A 16,066-nucleotide genomic window follows, 5' to 3' on the forward strand; every position below is an offset into this window, starting at 1 on the left:
AATGTTCAATCTATGTTGTCCTAGCCGAGTGTACTAATGTTTTAAACTATATGATATTTTAACTTATTTTAACCTAAAGTAATTCTTTTAATTACTCGATTGATATGTGATCTTGTTTTAGGCGTTGAATGCTGTCTATTTATGGAACGATTCTGTTAATTACAGATCAATTCAGAGCCATGGTCTGGTGCCATGGCTCTGCCATTCTGTAAAGTTTGTGAAACAACAATAAACCATTACTACTATTCCTTCTTCCATCCGACAGATTAGATAGTTGTTTGCCATAGCAGGACGTCGAACAAATATAAAGTCCCGACCAGCTATTTCTGATAAATAGTTACCAGCTTTCTCAATCGCTGAAGCAGAATTCCTCATTGTTTCACATTCAAATACAACTCCGTAGATTATATTGTGCTGTGCAGATACAGCGTAAACTATGTGGATTACACCTAACAGCACCGCGATGTGAGCTTGAATGTCCACATATGTTTGTAACTCCCTCAAGCGTGAAGCCTTTCTCGTTTGATGACTTTGTCAATTTTACACTTTGACTTGTTTACACGAAATAGGCCGAGTTTTGCCCGTACTAAACGTTATACTTATAACTATACGAAAGGGGACTTTGACTCGCTGAGGTCAAGCTTGGCTAATTTGTTTTCATGTGATAAGATTAATGAAGCTCTCGATGACATTTGGGAAAGGTGGGGACGAGTTGATGAAAGCTGTTGATTTGTTCATACCTCAGATTTGTGTGAAGAATACTTTTTCATCACCTTGGATTGATGGTGATGTCATACATGCTTGTAACAAAAAAATGACAACATGGCGACTTGCCAAAAGGACCAATAAACCATCTCATTTGGGCCAAGTTTAGGAAACAAAGAAATGACCTCCAAAAACTGCTGAAAACTAAGTACAAGGCTTTCTTGGGTAGCCTTGGAACCAAAGTCCACAGGAACCCGAAAAAGTTTTGGTCTTTCTTTAAATCCAAAACTGGCTCTAGCCGTCTTTCTAGTTTTATGAATTTTGGTACTGATGAGGCCAAAACGCCCAAGGAAAAGGCGGATATATTTAACAAATATGTTCACTCAGTTTTTACTCTGCCGACTATTGAACATCAACTTTCTGATATACCTGTATTTCAACACCCAAATCTGGGGTACTTTGTATTTACGAATGAAGAGATATTAGATGTACTTAATAATCTTGACTGTGCTAAGGCATATGGTCCCGACGGAATATCCCCTGTTATCCTGCGTCGGTGTGCACAGGAAATAGCACCTCAGCTAACGACACTGTTTAACAAAAGTCTACGTCTAGGCTGGGTGCCGGCACAGTGGAAAGACGCTAATGTATGTCCAGTTTTCAAAAAAGGCCGCAAGGAATCTGTTGAAAACTACCGTCCTATCTCTCTGTTAAGTATAATTAGTAAAGTAATGGAAAGATGTTTGTTTAACCGCATCTTCCCTTATCTTAAAGACCAAATTCATCCTCTTCAACATGGGTTCATTAAGGGCAGGTCGACAGCAACATTGCTACTTCAAATTTATCACACAATCGGTTCCATTCTGGATAACGGCGGCCAAGTTGATGTTGAATTTCTTGATTTCTCTAAGGCTTTCGACTGTGTCTCCCATAGCCTTCTTGTCCACAAGTTTAAAATGTATGGTGTGCACTCAAACTTGCTTGCTTGGTTCGATAGTTATTTGTCTGGTCGCAGACAACGAGTCATTGTAGAGAATGAACATTCTGAATTGCTACCAGGTCTCTCAGGAGTCCACCAAGGTTCTATACTTGGGCCACTTTTATTTCTGTTATTCATTAACGATCTACCCTCTGTTGTTAGTAACACAGTGGCATTATATGCAGATGATTCGAAATGTTTTAAAAAATATCTCAACTGTTATTGACTGTATTTCTCTTCAAAAAGACATCGAGAATATGTACAATTGGGGCAAAATATGAATGATGAAGTTCAACGCTGACAAATGCAAAATACTTACCATTGGTAGGGGAAAAATCAAATTCGCTTTCAATACAAAATGGAAGACACGTTTTTAGAGGTTGTCTCCGAATTTAATGACCTTCGAGTCTCTGCAACCGGCCAATTAACATGGACATTTCATATCCAAAACATCGTCTCTAGAGCCAACTCTACACTAGGTTTTATAAAACGGTCATTAGGTTACCATGCTCCTATGTCTGTTAAAAAAGCTCTTTACATGTCCCTTGTTCGAAGTAAGCTAGAGTACTGTTCCACGGTATGGTCTCCGCATACACATGAACTAATAGAAAGACTGGAAAGTGTACAGAGACGTAGAACCAAATACATTCTTAATAATTTCTCCACTGATTACACATATAAAGACAGGCTGTCTACTTGCTCACTTTTACCTTTATCATACAGACGCGAAATATTAGATTTAGTTTTTATTTTCAAATGTTTCTCAGGTTTGTACGACATAGATATTGACAATTTCCTAATCTTTCCACGTCCCTACTTGAGAACACATAATCTGGCCAAATTGACTCCAAGAAAATGACATACTACAAATTTTAAGCACCCTTTTTTCTTACGTCACTGAAGTTACTGTTACATATTAATGTTAACATTGAAGTTTAAATTTACAATTACAGCTGGAATTATAATTTCCCGGTACAACTGTCATCTAGTTGTCTTTGTCATTTTGAGAAATACCAATCTGAAAAAAAATTTAACTTTGATAGAGACAAAAACTGTACTTTCCTTATAATTCTATTTTACTTCCGTGTTGTAGCGCGATTATCAGCTGTGTTGATATCAAAACGATCTTTCAATGGATGATGTGCCTTGACAACGACTAATAAAGAAAACTAGTAGAGCATTATAATAGTGATAACATTTGCTTCTGTCACCGGGAAGTCATGTTTACCTCCGATGAAGGAGATATCTTCTATTCCTTCTTCCATCCGACAGATTAGATTGTTGTTTGCCATAGCAGGACATCGAACAAGTATAAAGTCCCGACCAGCTCTTTCTGATAAATAGTCACCAGCTTTCTCAATCGCTGAAGCAGAATTCCTCATTGTTTCACATTCAAATACAACTCCGTAGATTATATTGTGCTGTGCCGATACAGCGTAAACTATGTGGATTGCACCTAACAGCACCGCGATGTGAGCTTGAATGCCCACATATGTCTGTAACTCCCTCAAGCCTGAAGCCTTTCTCGTTTGTTGACTTTGTAATTTTCGTCTATTAACACGTTTCTTGTTGGCCCTGGCAAAGGGGTGAGCAAAATTAAAGGTGCAGTTTCACATGGTCACAGCTGAATAAATGCCACGATCCTAAGGTATTCACCTTTCAGAAATGAAAATAAAAAATTCCCCAGCCTTTGAAAGGACTCACCATAAACAACAGCACGTTACCAAGGTCACCTTGGTAACGTGACGGTGTTTATGGTGAGTCCTTTAAAAGGCTGGGAAATTTTCTATTTTCATTTCTGAAAGGTTGTCCTGTACTTCAGACATGGCTTCGGGAAAGTTCTGTCTTCGAGTCGTTTTTCTCGTGGTCCTTTTGGCTCTGCTCCTGACAGAAGGGGACGGTATTCTCCGCCTAGGCCGACGCCGCCGCCGTCGCTGCTCCTGCTCCTGGGGTAGCTGGAGCTCTTGGTCCGGATGCTCCGCGTCGTGCGGCGGGGGTGAGCACTGGTTTCATTCTTTCTAGTTACGGCGCGGTTACATTCGTCGTTAGGTTTTATTATTTGCTAGCAGTTTGTGACAGAACCAGCCGCTGAGAAAGATTTAAAACAGCCTTGTCGGTAACAGGAAGCTGATTTTTGTATGACACATGCACGACTTATACAAGAATGCTCTCGCTTTGCACTACAATCGCACAGCTTTAAGGTAAGGTCAAAACGGTGTGGACTTGTATTATTTAACTTGGTCTGACGTCTTTTACTTCAGTAATAAACATATTCAACGGTCGCATTGAGAAATGGTGTGACTCAGTAGTTTACGTTCAATAATCTAAGGCCCCATTCCCACAAAGATGAAATATTGTCCGAATCGAGTCATTGATTCGCTTTCATCCGGCTTCGAACCGCCTTGGAACCGGGTCGAGCCGGTTCGAAGCCGTATCAAAGCGAATCTATTCGGCTCAATCCCAACAATTTTATCCTAGTGGGAATGCCTAAGTAGGCTTGTTTGGACAATCTAGGAACTCAGCAGCGAACGAGGTCCCGGAAGTCTTGCTGCTCTCCAAGGCAGGAGACACAGACCACCCGCTGTAACACCCACAGCTGCTGCAGCTGCACCTGGCGTCCTTGGAGCTCCTGGAGCAGCTGTTCGCGTACATGTGGCGAAGGTAGGTTGGCAGAGACGACAAAAACCTTTCACCCCAATAAACTTAATTTCAGGATAAAGTATGTTCGTCAGTAAAAATTATCATAAATACAGTAGGTAAAGTAGGATATATATATACCCACATGTACAAAACTCAAACTAGCGCTAGACTTTTGCTGAATGATCAAGGATGACACGAGTTGTACAAAACGACTATTGGTTCACAATGAGTTGTAATGGCTGATTTTATCCCTATCTACCTCAGGAACGATGACTCGAACCCGACATCAGGACTCCTGCTGTTCTCCCAGCTCTGACACCCAGACTACGTCCTGTAACACCCAGCCGTGCTGTTCGTGTGAGTGGGGGGACTGGTACCCATGGAGTAACTGTACACAGACTTGTGGAGGAGGTGAACATTTATACATTCTTCGAATTCGCTAGATATAAGGAGCCATTTCTAAGCTAGGGAAAGACTCCATTCTCATTATTGGATACCCTTTTGCCTTTGCATACTGGCTGTAATGATTTGTTTTATCCCGATGTATGTCAGGAACGATGACTCGAAGCAGACATCGTGACTCCTGCTGTTCTCCCAGCTCTGACAGCGAGACCATGTCCTGTAACACACAGCCGTGCTGCCGGTGTGAGTGGGGGAACTGGTACCCATGGAGCTCCTGTTCACCGGCTTGTGGGGAGGGTAAGAACCTAATAATCAACATATCATGGCTATTTTTTTAATGTTTACATATTCTTCGTCTTCTCTAACAAGTAAAGTTTTTTCCTCTACATTAAATGCTTTGCTATCTCATATAGAGAATATTTTATCTTTTCACCCACTTTTACACCGGTTAGCACGTCTTCAACGGCTCCCAAAAGAGTACGTAGCCACGTAAATATCTTATGTAAATGTCCATTACCATAGTTGACTAAGCCGCGACCATACATCGCTTGTAAACAGGCCAGCAAACCCGCACCAGGTACCGGGACTACTGCTGCAACCCAAGTCATGAGGAGGGCACCCGGCACTGTCACAACCAGTGTGATGGGCCCTCAAATACTAACGGTAGGAACCCAATTTGCTTCATTTTGCACAACATTAAAAGGGCGCATAAGCACGGATTTTATCATGGTGGATGTCTTATGTACCATACATAAGCGCTTTCTTGTTTTGACTACCTGCTCTTTTTATCGCTACATTATATGAAATAGCAGATTTGGATTTTATATAGTCTGGCATGCAGTTTTCTATGATCATTTGTATCAAGCCTGACTTTTTACCAAAAATAAAAAAACTTCAATAATATTGTCACCTCCATATGATGTCAAATATGGAGATGGTGCCGATTTATGACATAAGCCTATGGTGTACATCATGGAGGCTTGCGTTTCAAGGCACTGTTCTAGTAGAAGTAGTAGTAGTAGTAGTACCCATACGTCGACCAATCAGAGGGCTCCATTTCCCATCGGTTATCAGACCATAACCTGAAAAATAACCGACCACTTTTTGGACCGTACCATTATACAGGGGACAGGACACTATATTGCAAAGACAGTTAGTATTCATCTTTTTAAAACGTATTGTAGATTATTCTTTTTTTATACCCATATTTTTCTCTTCTAAATATTAGGTGGTTCGTCAACCTCCTTTTGGAACACCGAAACGTTGGCGTTGGTTATCCAGGAGGTTCTGATCGGGATTGGCATGACCGGCGCCATGGTGTGGTACTGCTGCATCAGAGACCCCAACAGAGTCATGGATATTAGAGGAAAAATATAGGGAATGCTTATGAATGCAGTGGAAAATGAAATACATTTTGTTAGCCAGTGTCCTCACTATGAGACCGGAAGAAACAGATTATGTCAGACAGTTACAACAATTTCTCCATCCTTTCGCCATTTAGAAGATCACCAAAAAACTGCATTTCTATATATCTACTGAGATCACAAAACCCACTAATTATGCAGAATGTGGGACTATTCATTATCCACTGCCTTCAAAGAAGAAGTCGAACCCCATAATAGCTAGCGTAGTAGTAGAAGTAGAAGTTTTTTTCCAGACAGTTGTTACCTGTCTCCTGTTACTGTATTGCAATGAGTAGTATACTTGATTGTAAAAGCAATTAGACTTCGGGCATGATTTTGCGAATTAAGTTATATATATATTTATAGGATTTTCATCGCAGAAAATGTTACATCTTCTCCTTGATGCATTTCTTTGCTTTTTAGTTGTGTGTGGACATCTTCATTTGCTAAATTTCATGTGTTCATTCAAATGACTGGTCGACTTCTCCGCAGCCGGACGATGATGATGATGATGATTCAAATGACTCATTTTATTTTGGTGATAAGAAGTCCGATATACACTGTATAAGGTTATTCTGAAGTAAATGTGCTGATAATGTTTAGTACTTATTGAGGTTATCGTACTACGTAACATGTCAAAGTTATTGCTGGGTTAAGATGCATGAACCATACAAAAATCACCTAAATCAGTTACTGTTAAACAATAATCCAGGATGATATTGTTGTTGTAGCCTAGCTACGGAACATCAACATTATGATGCCAGGGTTAGATGACCACAGTTATGCTTCCTAATTCACCAACGTAGAGCTTCACATTTCGTTGACAAGCATAACCAGCGTGTGATCACCTTACATTATTGAAACATGGTGACCTATCAAAATGTATGGATCTTTTCAATAGATTCCTTTTCAATAGATTCCTTTTATCTTTTATCAGTCTTTGAACTGTGACTTGATTCTATGTGTGATCATGTGTGCCTGTGATTAAACTGTTCTACATCAACCGTATGGCTGACAATGAATTCGTTTCATGTCCGTTTACTTTTTATGCACCCATTGTATTGTATAACTGGTTCTCTCACACAAACGTACTCTTATAACCTTGATAAACAAGTCTAAACATAAGTACAGATTTTCTACATATTCAGTGACAATCTTAAACCATTCACGATGACGAATTTCTAACTGAGATGATAAGTCTCTGAGTGTGACGAATGTTAAAAATCCCTCGATGAGAAGGTTTATTTAATGGGAGACAAACTTTGTAGGGAATTGTCGCAGTGACATTAAGAATACACGTGGTGTTTTCTGTTATGTATCACACATCACTTGATCCAGTTGTATTCATCAGCCAATGAAATAATGATAGGAGTCCTTCAAGGCAAAAAAGGCCGCAATGCATGACCTTGTAGACTGGTCGTGCGTATCAAACAGCATGTACTAGTATCAGGACGCCTGGTGTGTATGTAGGTGAGGCAACAAGGTGTAAGGTGAGTAGGGCGTATCAGGTGTCTGTTGACGACCTTGTATTGTTCACAGACGCAGGGGACACATACCGACCAGACACTGACCCCCACGGCACAAATTTTGTCGCTGGTGTTCTTTGCCACTCCCCCTGGGCTAAACGCACAGGTCTTACCGCAGCTAACTAGCTGGAAAAAGCTTTGCTCAGATTTGGTGGCTTTCAAATCTACGATTCACACGCAACTTTGAATCAAAGGGAAGAGACTTGCAGATCGAGATGAGGAAACTTGACGAAGAAGCAACGGCGAGTACCGCCGATATCCGTGCGGTGATTCCGCCCCAGAAGACGCAGGACTCGGGTCTGAATCTGCCCACCATGTTGCTGGGAGCCCTTTGCGTCCTACTGGCTATCATCGCCATCGTGCTGGCCGCCGTCAGCATGAACCGACAGAACGTGTACAACATCGGGGCGGCTCAGGGTACCTCGGGCGGCGGCAACGACGGACCGGCGGCCGGCAAGACCTGGCTGATCATGATCGGGCACGACTACGGTGCACACGAGTACATGTAAGTCAAGCCCTGTTTACATACATCCTACGGATAGTTTTCCTCGACGATTTTGCCGTCCTGTAGTTTTAAGAAGAACCACAGGGCACTTACGCCAAAAAGTAGTTACAGGGCACAGTTTAAAATCAAACTGTTGCACCCGTTTCTTCTCAAACCTACGACGACAAACGCGGAAACATAACCACCGTAGGTACTAAGTATGTGACTTGATATTTCATCGACATTACATAGACACCTGCTGGTGCATTTGATAATTGTTAAACTCCAACGGAGCACTGAACTATGCAAAGACATAGTACAATCATGCAACTATCCATGCTTACATGTAGAAGGAATGGTAAGGATGTTTCCATCCACCTGACGCTACTGAAAAATATCTAAAAAACAAATTAACGGCAGGTACTACTGTGTAAGTTTTTGCCATGGACGTTTAAGAGACAAAGAATACGTGCGGAACATATTCAATAGGCGCAGCCAACCGTGAGATGACTCGGTAAACTGCAACATGAGACGAGGACAATACCCCCGGACGTCGACCTTCAGGGGTCAAACATGGGGTAGAAAACACCGTCTCTTTGTTGGAAAAATGTGTAAACATCGTCGCAACTGCACGAATGGTGATGATTTTATAGTTTGGCTAAACTCTACCAGGTACCGCGGATCGCAACATGTACCCTCTCTGGTATACTCAGCTGGTATAGTATTCCCTTTTATTGGCTAATTACCTCCATGAAAAATTGAGGTATTGTTTTTGGCGCGTCTGTGTGTTTGCGTGTCTGTGTTTCCGCACCATAACTTCATAACGCCTTCATGGATTGTAATGATATTTGGTATGCTGGTAGGTCTTAGAAAGACAAAGGTCAAGGTCAAATATGGGCCTCCTGGTGGATGACCTTCGTACTGCAGCAGAACTTCCTATTGTTCAAATTGCCTATTCAATGAAACAAATCATTTACATAAACTCATATTTCATGGAGGTATGAGATCTCAGAATTCTTGATTCTACTATTTTTCCAGCGATCCGCGGCTATAGTTTGGCTGTCTGTGCCAAATATTTTTAAATCTTTACCTTGAAGACCACGTCGATTTTCTTCTTCTTTTTTTATATTCCAACATATAATCACAAGACGTGGCGACGTCACACTCAAGTTTTGTTTTAAACTTATATTAAGTTATATTAATGCCGCCACCAACACAGGGGACAATACAATACTCATTTGCACCTGATCGAAGTGAGGAAAGTAGTATAAAGTGTCTTTCCCAAGGGCACAAGATCGGTGGCATGTAAGGACTCGAACCCGGGACCTCTTGGTTACGAGTCGAGAAATCTGCCGCTACACCACACGACCCCACGTCGATTTGTATCATTTGTGATTGTGGCATTTTTCAAAACGTTATTCACAACATAACTATGGGTTCCATATTTTTTTTCAATCTACCATACAGCGACGTGGAAGGAAACCTAGCGGGGTACCACCATGACCTGATCCGGGAGGTGTGCGCGGCGGCCGGACTGAACTGCCGCACGGTGTGGGACTCCTACCCGAACTGTTGGGACTCCCAGGCCGGCCAGCACGGCAAGGGAGGGCAGGGTAAGGATCTGGGCACATGCATTTGTCGAGCGATCGATCGCAATCTGAGGGCATATTCCTAGCAAAGTCGTTCAAAGTTGTACAAAATTGTCGTACAAAATTCAATTGTCTTGTTGGTGGTAGAAAACAACGCGACATAAAAATCGTTGTGGTCGAGTCTCGTCAAGAATGGAGGTGAAGGTCGGAGTAAAACTGTCGCGGCATCAAGTAACAATCTCGAGCTCTTTTTTCGGGGCCATATTTGTGCTTTTAAAGCTTGCGACTGGTATAAGGGATGAATACAAGCATCATGTACTATACGTCATATGGAAATTCCTAGATATTTCTGAGGCATTTAATCCGGTCATGATTGTGCTCTATATTAACAAGGCTCGGAAAATGCGAAACTTCTACAGATCTTCATGTAACTTACCCTCCTAACCTACCCTCCTAATAGTGAAACATAGAATCTTAGAAAAGTAACTCAAAACAGTCCCCATAGTTACCCTACTTTTGCCGCATGTCTCCAGGTCTGATGAACGGGTGGTACGACGCCTGTACCGGCTGGTCCCGGACCCGTCTCCGGGACGGAACCTTCTCCTTCTCCAAGGCCTTCCTGCCGACTCACCCGCCGGCGTTCTACGTCAGAAGGGGGAACCCCGGAAACTTCAACGTGAACGACGTCTCTGGCAAGAAGATTGGTAAATTTCAACTGCTAACACCAATATCATACAATATTTAGCCTCATAAAGTTATGATTGGTAAATTTCGGCTTTGTAATCAATGACGCATCTCAGGTAATATTGATTTTATTCGTGTACCTGCTATGTCATTGGAAATAAAATCTGAATCCGTCTCGCACCGCAGTTTTCATGGACGGCTGGGTGGACGACGAGAAGTGCCTGGCCAGGCAGTCGAGCATCACGGGATCGGTGCTACCGGCGGATAAGATCCTCCACGTGACCGAAACCGACGCATTTCAGGAGAAAATCAGCACCGGAGAGGTGACTGTTCAGTTTGTTCTTCTTTTGTTATCATAGCTGTTACCGTTCCCGTTAAATAGAAAATGTGGTATACGATATTAGAACATTTCTCCGAAAAAAAACAGAATCAAAGATGTAAAGTAACTCGCCTTTTCAAATGAGAGATTAAAACCTGAACTTCTGCTGCAGTACCATAACAAGCCGCTAAGGAGTCCAAAATCTAATCATTTTGCGGTCTTCCCAAGACCTACCCACCTACCATGTTTCATAGAAATCCATCCTTAGCTGGTTGAGTTATCGTGCTAAAACACAAACATACCTGTGGACGCATTCCTGTACAATTCCAAGAATTATTGCAGACTGCACACAATAAGGCACCATTAGGCTCGCCCCTGAGGCGTCGCCAAAATATAGGGTGTTACATGGCCCTTGTATAGAAAATTCAGCACTAAATGTCCGACAAATCACACTGAATATGACTTGTCTAACTTACAGGTGGATGCTGGGTGGGCAGCCGGCACGTTTATTTCACAGGGATACGTTGACGAGTCCGTCATTCAAATCTTGTCTCCCACCTCGCCGCAAACCTGCATGCTGGACGGCTGTAAGTCACAAGTGCCGTAGGGGGGGGTGCATACAGTGACGTAGTTTCACTAAGGCCATGTTGATTTGATTATATGTATTCTGGGAACCCCAAAACTGGTGCGAGCGTGTGAAAATAAAATGAAAATAAAAATTAGCAAAAAAAGTTGCCTTGATTATCATATCTTAGTGGTATGTATGTATATAGTATGGTGTGGCGAATAATAGACTATTCATTTTCATTTCTTTACATACTTCTTCTTTTCCTTTTGACTTGATTTTGGCGTTCTACAACATGAGTGTCGTTTTCCAATATATTTTCTGTTGCAATTTACAGAATATATTCGCTGATTTTGCAGCTGCTTTGTATGATTTACAGTATGGTCGATTACTTTTTTGGAAACGGACGAAAATTTATGAGCGGGAGGATGTCATACATATAATTAAATCAGCATGGCCTAATATAACTTTTAAAGTTGAATTGAATTAACCATATGGTTCTTGATTCATAATCAGCTTTTGCGGATGAGCTTTCTTTGCTTTGTCCTGGGTTGTGAATTGTCATCCAATGACAGGTGTGTTTACAAAAATGTATTTTGTTTTGTCCTGCTTTGAAGCAACTGTGATCCAATGACAGGTGTGTTTACAAAAATGATGAAATTACTTCCGCAGCTGCCATGATGACCCGGAAGGACAACAATTTCACCGTGTACTGGAACCAGGGCTTCGACAAGCTGGTGGAGAGCGGCAGATTCACCAGACTGTGCAGCGAGGCCTCCCAGCGCCACGGTAAGGTATTGCAGTGTCTCCGGTGGAAAAAAAATCTAGTTGGTCTGTACTCTTTTAACTCCACGGTCTGTTCAAGTCATTTTTAGTACAGGGACCAGTGTTGCAGCCCACTTTGTACTTGAACTACACTGTCAAAACGTAATTTTACTCTATCATGGACGACTGTAAACTGTTCTTAGCTTTGTCATATAGAGAAACTAATTTTATGAGAAGTCTGCCTTCATGCCGTTATATTTCTTCCACAGGAAGGGTGGGCACAGTGTCATGTCTGAACGTGTGACGTCGACGAACGACAGTTGCGAGAAAAGGAAAACACTGAGTCTTCCTATTCTGCCTACAGGGGAAAGATGCCTTAAGGTCAAATTTGCACATTAAGAAAGCCAGTACTTTTCAGCTTAAAGTTTTCTTCTTTATTCAGATTTTTCTTAGCTAATGAAGCAAAGCGTGAACAATGTAAAGTAGAATATTACAAAATCAAGAATTGCTGAATTTACACTTTTCTGTACTTAAGAACAGTACATTATAAAGTGGTGAAATCAAATTGTCTTACAAGGGAATAGATTAAGAAAAACATATGCATCGCTTTTCTAAGAAATATGTGATCTATTGAAAGTCTTCCTTAGAACTAGGCAAATTGTTCACAGTAAGTCCTAGAATTGTAATAACTACTGTATCTAATTACATATTGCTGTCGACATACAGGACGTTCAATGCGCAACATAGTTAACTCTCGTTTCTGCATTATACACCTTGTGCAGAACTTCCAATTGCACATACTTGCATTAGAATCAACACAATATAGCACATTCTTAAAATGCATTGAGTTGTGGTCAACTTAATGCCTGGAAATACATGTAGTACTTATGAAGGACCATTCTCCACATGCAGTGTTTGCAATGTTCTGTCCCTAGCCTCGGTACACAGACTTCTCCATGCCGTCTGGTTTCTTGCCGTTGATTTTGCCCTCGTGGAAGGTAGACTCGTACTTGCCGCATGTCCGCACGTAGTCTGCGTAGTCTGGAGCCCCGGGGAAGATGATGTTATCAGCTACTACAACTGTGCCTGGGGAAATAGAAAATAGACTTTTTTTAGAAAATAAAAACGATTGATTTAATTGTAGCTCGCTTAGGGCCAAACCATTTTCTGTTAAGTCAATTTCATTCTTACGTTGTTTGACAACTAACGTTACTTGTTTCTTTTCCAACATTTAACACAGTTTTTTCTTTTCAAATATAACACTTTTATGCCTCAAACAACGCAGAGGATAATACTCCTTTTCACCTTAGTGAAGTGAGGAAAGTGCCTTTCTCAAGGGCACAAGATTGGTAGCATGGCAGGATTCGAACTCGGGACCTCTTAGTTCTGAGTCGAGCACGTTACTAGTTGCTAGTTCCACGTCTCCTAAGTGATTTTGTATTTGGCGCTTTGCATCAGACCTCACCGACCAGCCTTGACCCGAGACGGGGGAAGCTACAGGTTATATACCACAAATGGACGGAACTATTCCGTGAAGTCAACCAAAAATTTGGTTAAGTCCCAAACTGGCTTGTGTTGAGATGAGTACCTTTACGTAGTAGCTTGTTCTGTTCCAGTAGTTTGATATCTCTGAGGTAGAAGTCCTTCCAGTGGTCTATAAACACCATGTCAAACGACTCCACGTTAAACTTGGACTTCAGCTGGGGGATGACTTCAGCAGTTTCGGCTAGAACCTGGATAATCTGTGACAAAACAAACAAAGTATGGAAATATATAAACATGAACGTTGTAGAATGTTGAACAAGGGTAACAAACACAGAGATCAAATGTTTAACAACCACTGTCACAATCTTGCGAGAGGATGCTCGTCAAACCCAATCTACAAGTAGATCTTTCGGTGGCGGCAAAGAGACAGAGAGTATCAAATTGCCCAGGCAGTATCCATTGGCCAGACAGTATTCATTGGCCACCACATACTGTCTGGCCAATGGATACTGCTTGGCCAATTTGATGCTGTCTTTGCGGCTACCGAATTATCTGCGTGGAGATGAGTCAAACATACTTTCTCGTGTCTCCTCCGAAGCAAGGTCTTTCTCCACACCATTAAAAGAATTAACAGAATACAAAAATACAAATGGACAGGAATGTTGGCATTACCCTGTCTTGCAGCCCTGCAAACGCGATGATCTCCTTCGCCACAGCGGCGTTGTCCTGGTTGACCTCCACGGTGATAAACTTGGCTCCTTGCGGCAGCAGCCTGACCATTCTGACGGCGGAGTAGCCCATGTACGTGCCCAGCTCCAGCATGGTCTGAGGCGCCCTCTCCTTCACGAAACGGTCCAGGATCGCTCCTAGTGACAGAACAAAGATATATACGTGTCGAGAGAGACGAGGAAAGTTTAGATCTAGACTTCCTAACAGTTCTTAACCATTGCTGCGACAGGCTCTTTTCCTTCCTTGTCCTCTATATGCTAAAACTACCACTTACGAAGATGGAGGCGACCATGTGGCTCGAGGGTTAACTAAAACAAATTTGCCACACAAATAAATAAGTGAATACAAAGGTCAACAGTTGACAATCCCACAGTGGGGCTTGGTTGATTACGATACAAGTAAGGTGAGGTAATCGTGGTAATCCATGATGCGGCTTCGCTACAGCTGGCGTGTTAATTTTATTTTAGCCAAGCATTTTAGCCAAGCCAACGATGTTTGGCGCCTCAGGCTATCGCCCAGCTAAACCGTTACTTCTATAACTGACCTTTCTCGTCCCCGACACTCATGTTCCATTCCTTCTCCCGGCCGTACTTGTCCACCGCTGCCAGCACGCTGTCAGGGTCTCCACGTGACGCGGTCTGTAGGACATACTGCAGGACACGCCGCTCCTTACTCATGTCTGTACAGAATATAATAATAAACACCAAACGTTAGTCGCCCTTCTTTCCAGTTTGATCAACGAGTTTGATACATTTCATTCTGTAGATAAATTCAAAATTAATATATTTTACGAGTAGACAATCAGTTTTGTGCAAATAGGTAAATACATTAGAGTGAGAAATTTTACATAAACGTGGTTAAACTGGCACTGATATACTCGTTATTACTATCCTAAAACAATATTTTACCTTTATGCACCTATAGTTGAAGATAACCTTACGAAAGACCCTGTACTTAATCACTTATCATAACATGTTATATATTGGCATCATAAGCACTTTCAAAACCGTGTGTCACATAAAGCACATGTCAAAGCGGCTTTGTCTGTCCATATACACAATGTACACTCATTCAACACTGTGCATGTCATTCTCTATTGATACGCCAGGTGGATACCTTGAACTCGAGCCAGGTAGGTAAATAACATAGTATTAAAGCAAACCTTACCGCTCTGCGATGTCTGCTTCCTTGCACCTGGGAATCGCCCGAAAATGCTGAATGTCGACGTCTCTGTTGCAGGTTGTTGTACAACGTTGTGCAGCAGTGCCCGTACTGAACACCTTTTAAAGCACAGCTGGACAAACATGACGTCAGTGTCCTCATTCAGTCGTACCTGGCGGTGCCACGATGAGACGGTAAAAACCATTCAACGTTTTCGCATTCCCACGATGCATTGCGACGGGGGGGTAAAATCTCCCAGGTTGCATAGCGCAGAAAGGTATTTTGTTCACGTTAAACGGCTTGTTTTTCTGTGTGTTTTGAGGTGTTGGGGCTCAACATTAATTGACTAACTATGGGTTTTAATTTTTGTGTTCTTTTCAACATGGAACATGTGGTGTGTAATGTTACAGTCAACGCTATACTATGGAAACTTACGCGCCATACCGTCTGTCAATAGAAAAAGATATACAATTATATTGCTCGAAATATTTCAACAGATGTTGAAGTATATAATTTTAAGGGAGCAACCCTCATTGTTTCAGTTTATGTCATCAACGAAAGTAAAAACACCACAGGAACACATTCCACCCACCTGGCGCTATGCAACCTGGGAATGCCCCCCCCCCCCCC

The 16,066-nt window shown here is 42.0% G+C and overlaps 3 protein-coding genes across 3 annotated transcripts; 2 read left to right on the top strand and 1 right to left on the bottom strand.

The window, feature by feature from the left end:
• Positions 1 to 3,486: 3,486 nt before the first annotated feature.
• Positions 3,487 to 6,189, top strand: LOC109478832 (hemicentin-1-like). Its single transcript, XM_019780650.1, has 6 exons — positions 3,487 to 3,680; positions 4,199 to 4,345; positions 4,589 to 4,735; positions 4,877 to 5,023; positions 5,285 to 5,389; positions 5,955 to 6,189. The coding sequence occupies exons 1-6, from the start codon at positions 3,509 to 3,511 to the stop codon at positions 6,101 to 6,103; spliced, it is 867 nt and encodes a 288-aa protein (XP_019636209.1). The 5' UTR covers positions 3,487 to 3,508; the 3' UTR covers positions 6,104 to 6,189.
• A 1,574-nt stretch (positions 6,190 to 7,763) lies between these two features.
• LOC109478836 lies at positions 7,764 to 12,784 on the top strand. The gene is made up of 7 exons (XM_019780653.1): positions 7,764 to 8,160; positions 9,607 to 9,752; positions 10,262 to 10,432; positions 10,599 to 10,735; positions 11,210 to 11,318; positions 11,969 to 12,085; positions 12,331 to 12,784. Exons 1-7 carry the CDS (start codon positions 7,871 to 7,873, stop codon positions 12,363 to 12,365), a joined length of 1,005 nt encoding a protein of 334 aa, XP_019636212.1. The 5' UTR covers positions 7,764 to 7,870; the 3' UTR covers positions 12,366 to 12,784.
• On the bottom strand, positions 12,473 to 15,644 carry LOC109478837 (catechol O-methyltransferase-like). The gene is made up of 5 exons (XM_019780654.1): positions 15,443 to 15,644; positions 14,820 to 14,954; positions 14,219 to 14,412; positions 13,650 to 13,803; positions 12,473 to 13,147 (listed from the first exon to the last, which is right to left on the bottom strand). Exons 1-5 carry the CDS (start codon positions 15,639 to 15,641, stop codon positions 12,993 to 12,995), a joined length of 837 nt encoding a protein of 278 aa, XP_019636213.1. The 5' UTR covers positions 15,642 to 15,644; the 3' UTR covers positions 12,473 to 12,992.
• Between the last annotated feature and the right edge of the window lie 422 nt (positions 15,645 to 16,066).

This window comes from Branchiostoma belcheri, unplaced genomic scaffold (assembly GCF_001625305.1).
Source record: "Branchiostoma belcheri isolate BF01 breed outbred unplaced genomic scaffold, Haploidv18h27 scaffold45, whole genome shotgun sequence".
NCBI classification, from domain to species: Eukaryota; Metazoa; Chordata; class Leptocardii; order Amphioxiformes; family Branchiostomatidae; genus Branchiostoma; species Branchiostoma belcheri.

Coding starts and splice junctions, on each gene's coding strand:
- LOC109478832 (XM_019780650.1), top strand. CDS start 3,509: ATGGCTTCGGGAAAGTTCTGTCTTCGAGTCGTTTTTCTCGTGGTCCTT. Junction 4,736..4,876: donor TACACAGACTTGTGGAGGAG/GTGAACATTTAT, acceptor GATGTATGTCAG/GAACGATGACTCGAAGCAGA. Junction 5,390..5,954: donor TGGGCCCTCAAATACTAACG/GTAGGAACCCAA, acceptor TCTAAATATTAG/GTGGTTCGTCAACCTCCTTT.
- LOC109478836 (XM_019780653.1), top strand. CDS start 7,871: ATGAGGAAACTTGACGAAGAAGCAACGGCGAGTACCGCCGATATCCGT. Junction 10,433..10,598: donor CGTCTCTGGCAAGAAGATTG/GTAAATTTCAAC, acceptor CTCGCACCGCAG/TTTTCATGGACGGCTGGGTG. Junction 11,319..11,968: donor AACCTGCATGCTGGACGGCT/GTAAGTCACAAG, acceptor TTACTTCCGCAG/CTGCCATGATGACCCGGAAG.
- LOC109478837 (XM_019780654.1), bottom strand. CDS start 15,641: ATGGTTTTTACCGTCTCATCGTGGCACCGCCAGGTACGACTGAATGAG. Junction 14,413..14,819: donor GAGTGTCGGGGACGAGAAAG/GTCAGTTATAGA, acceptor TTCTGTCACTAG/GAGCGATCCTGGACCGTTTC. Junction 13,148..13,649: donor GAACAAGCTACTACGTAAAG/GTACTCATCTCA, acceptor CTATTTCCCCAG/GCACAGTTGTAGTAGCTGAT.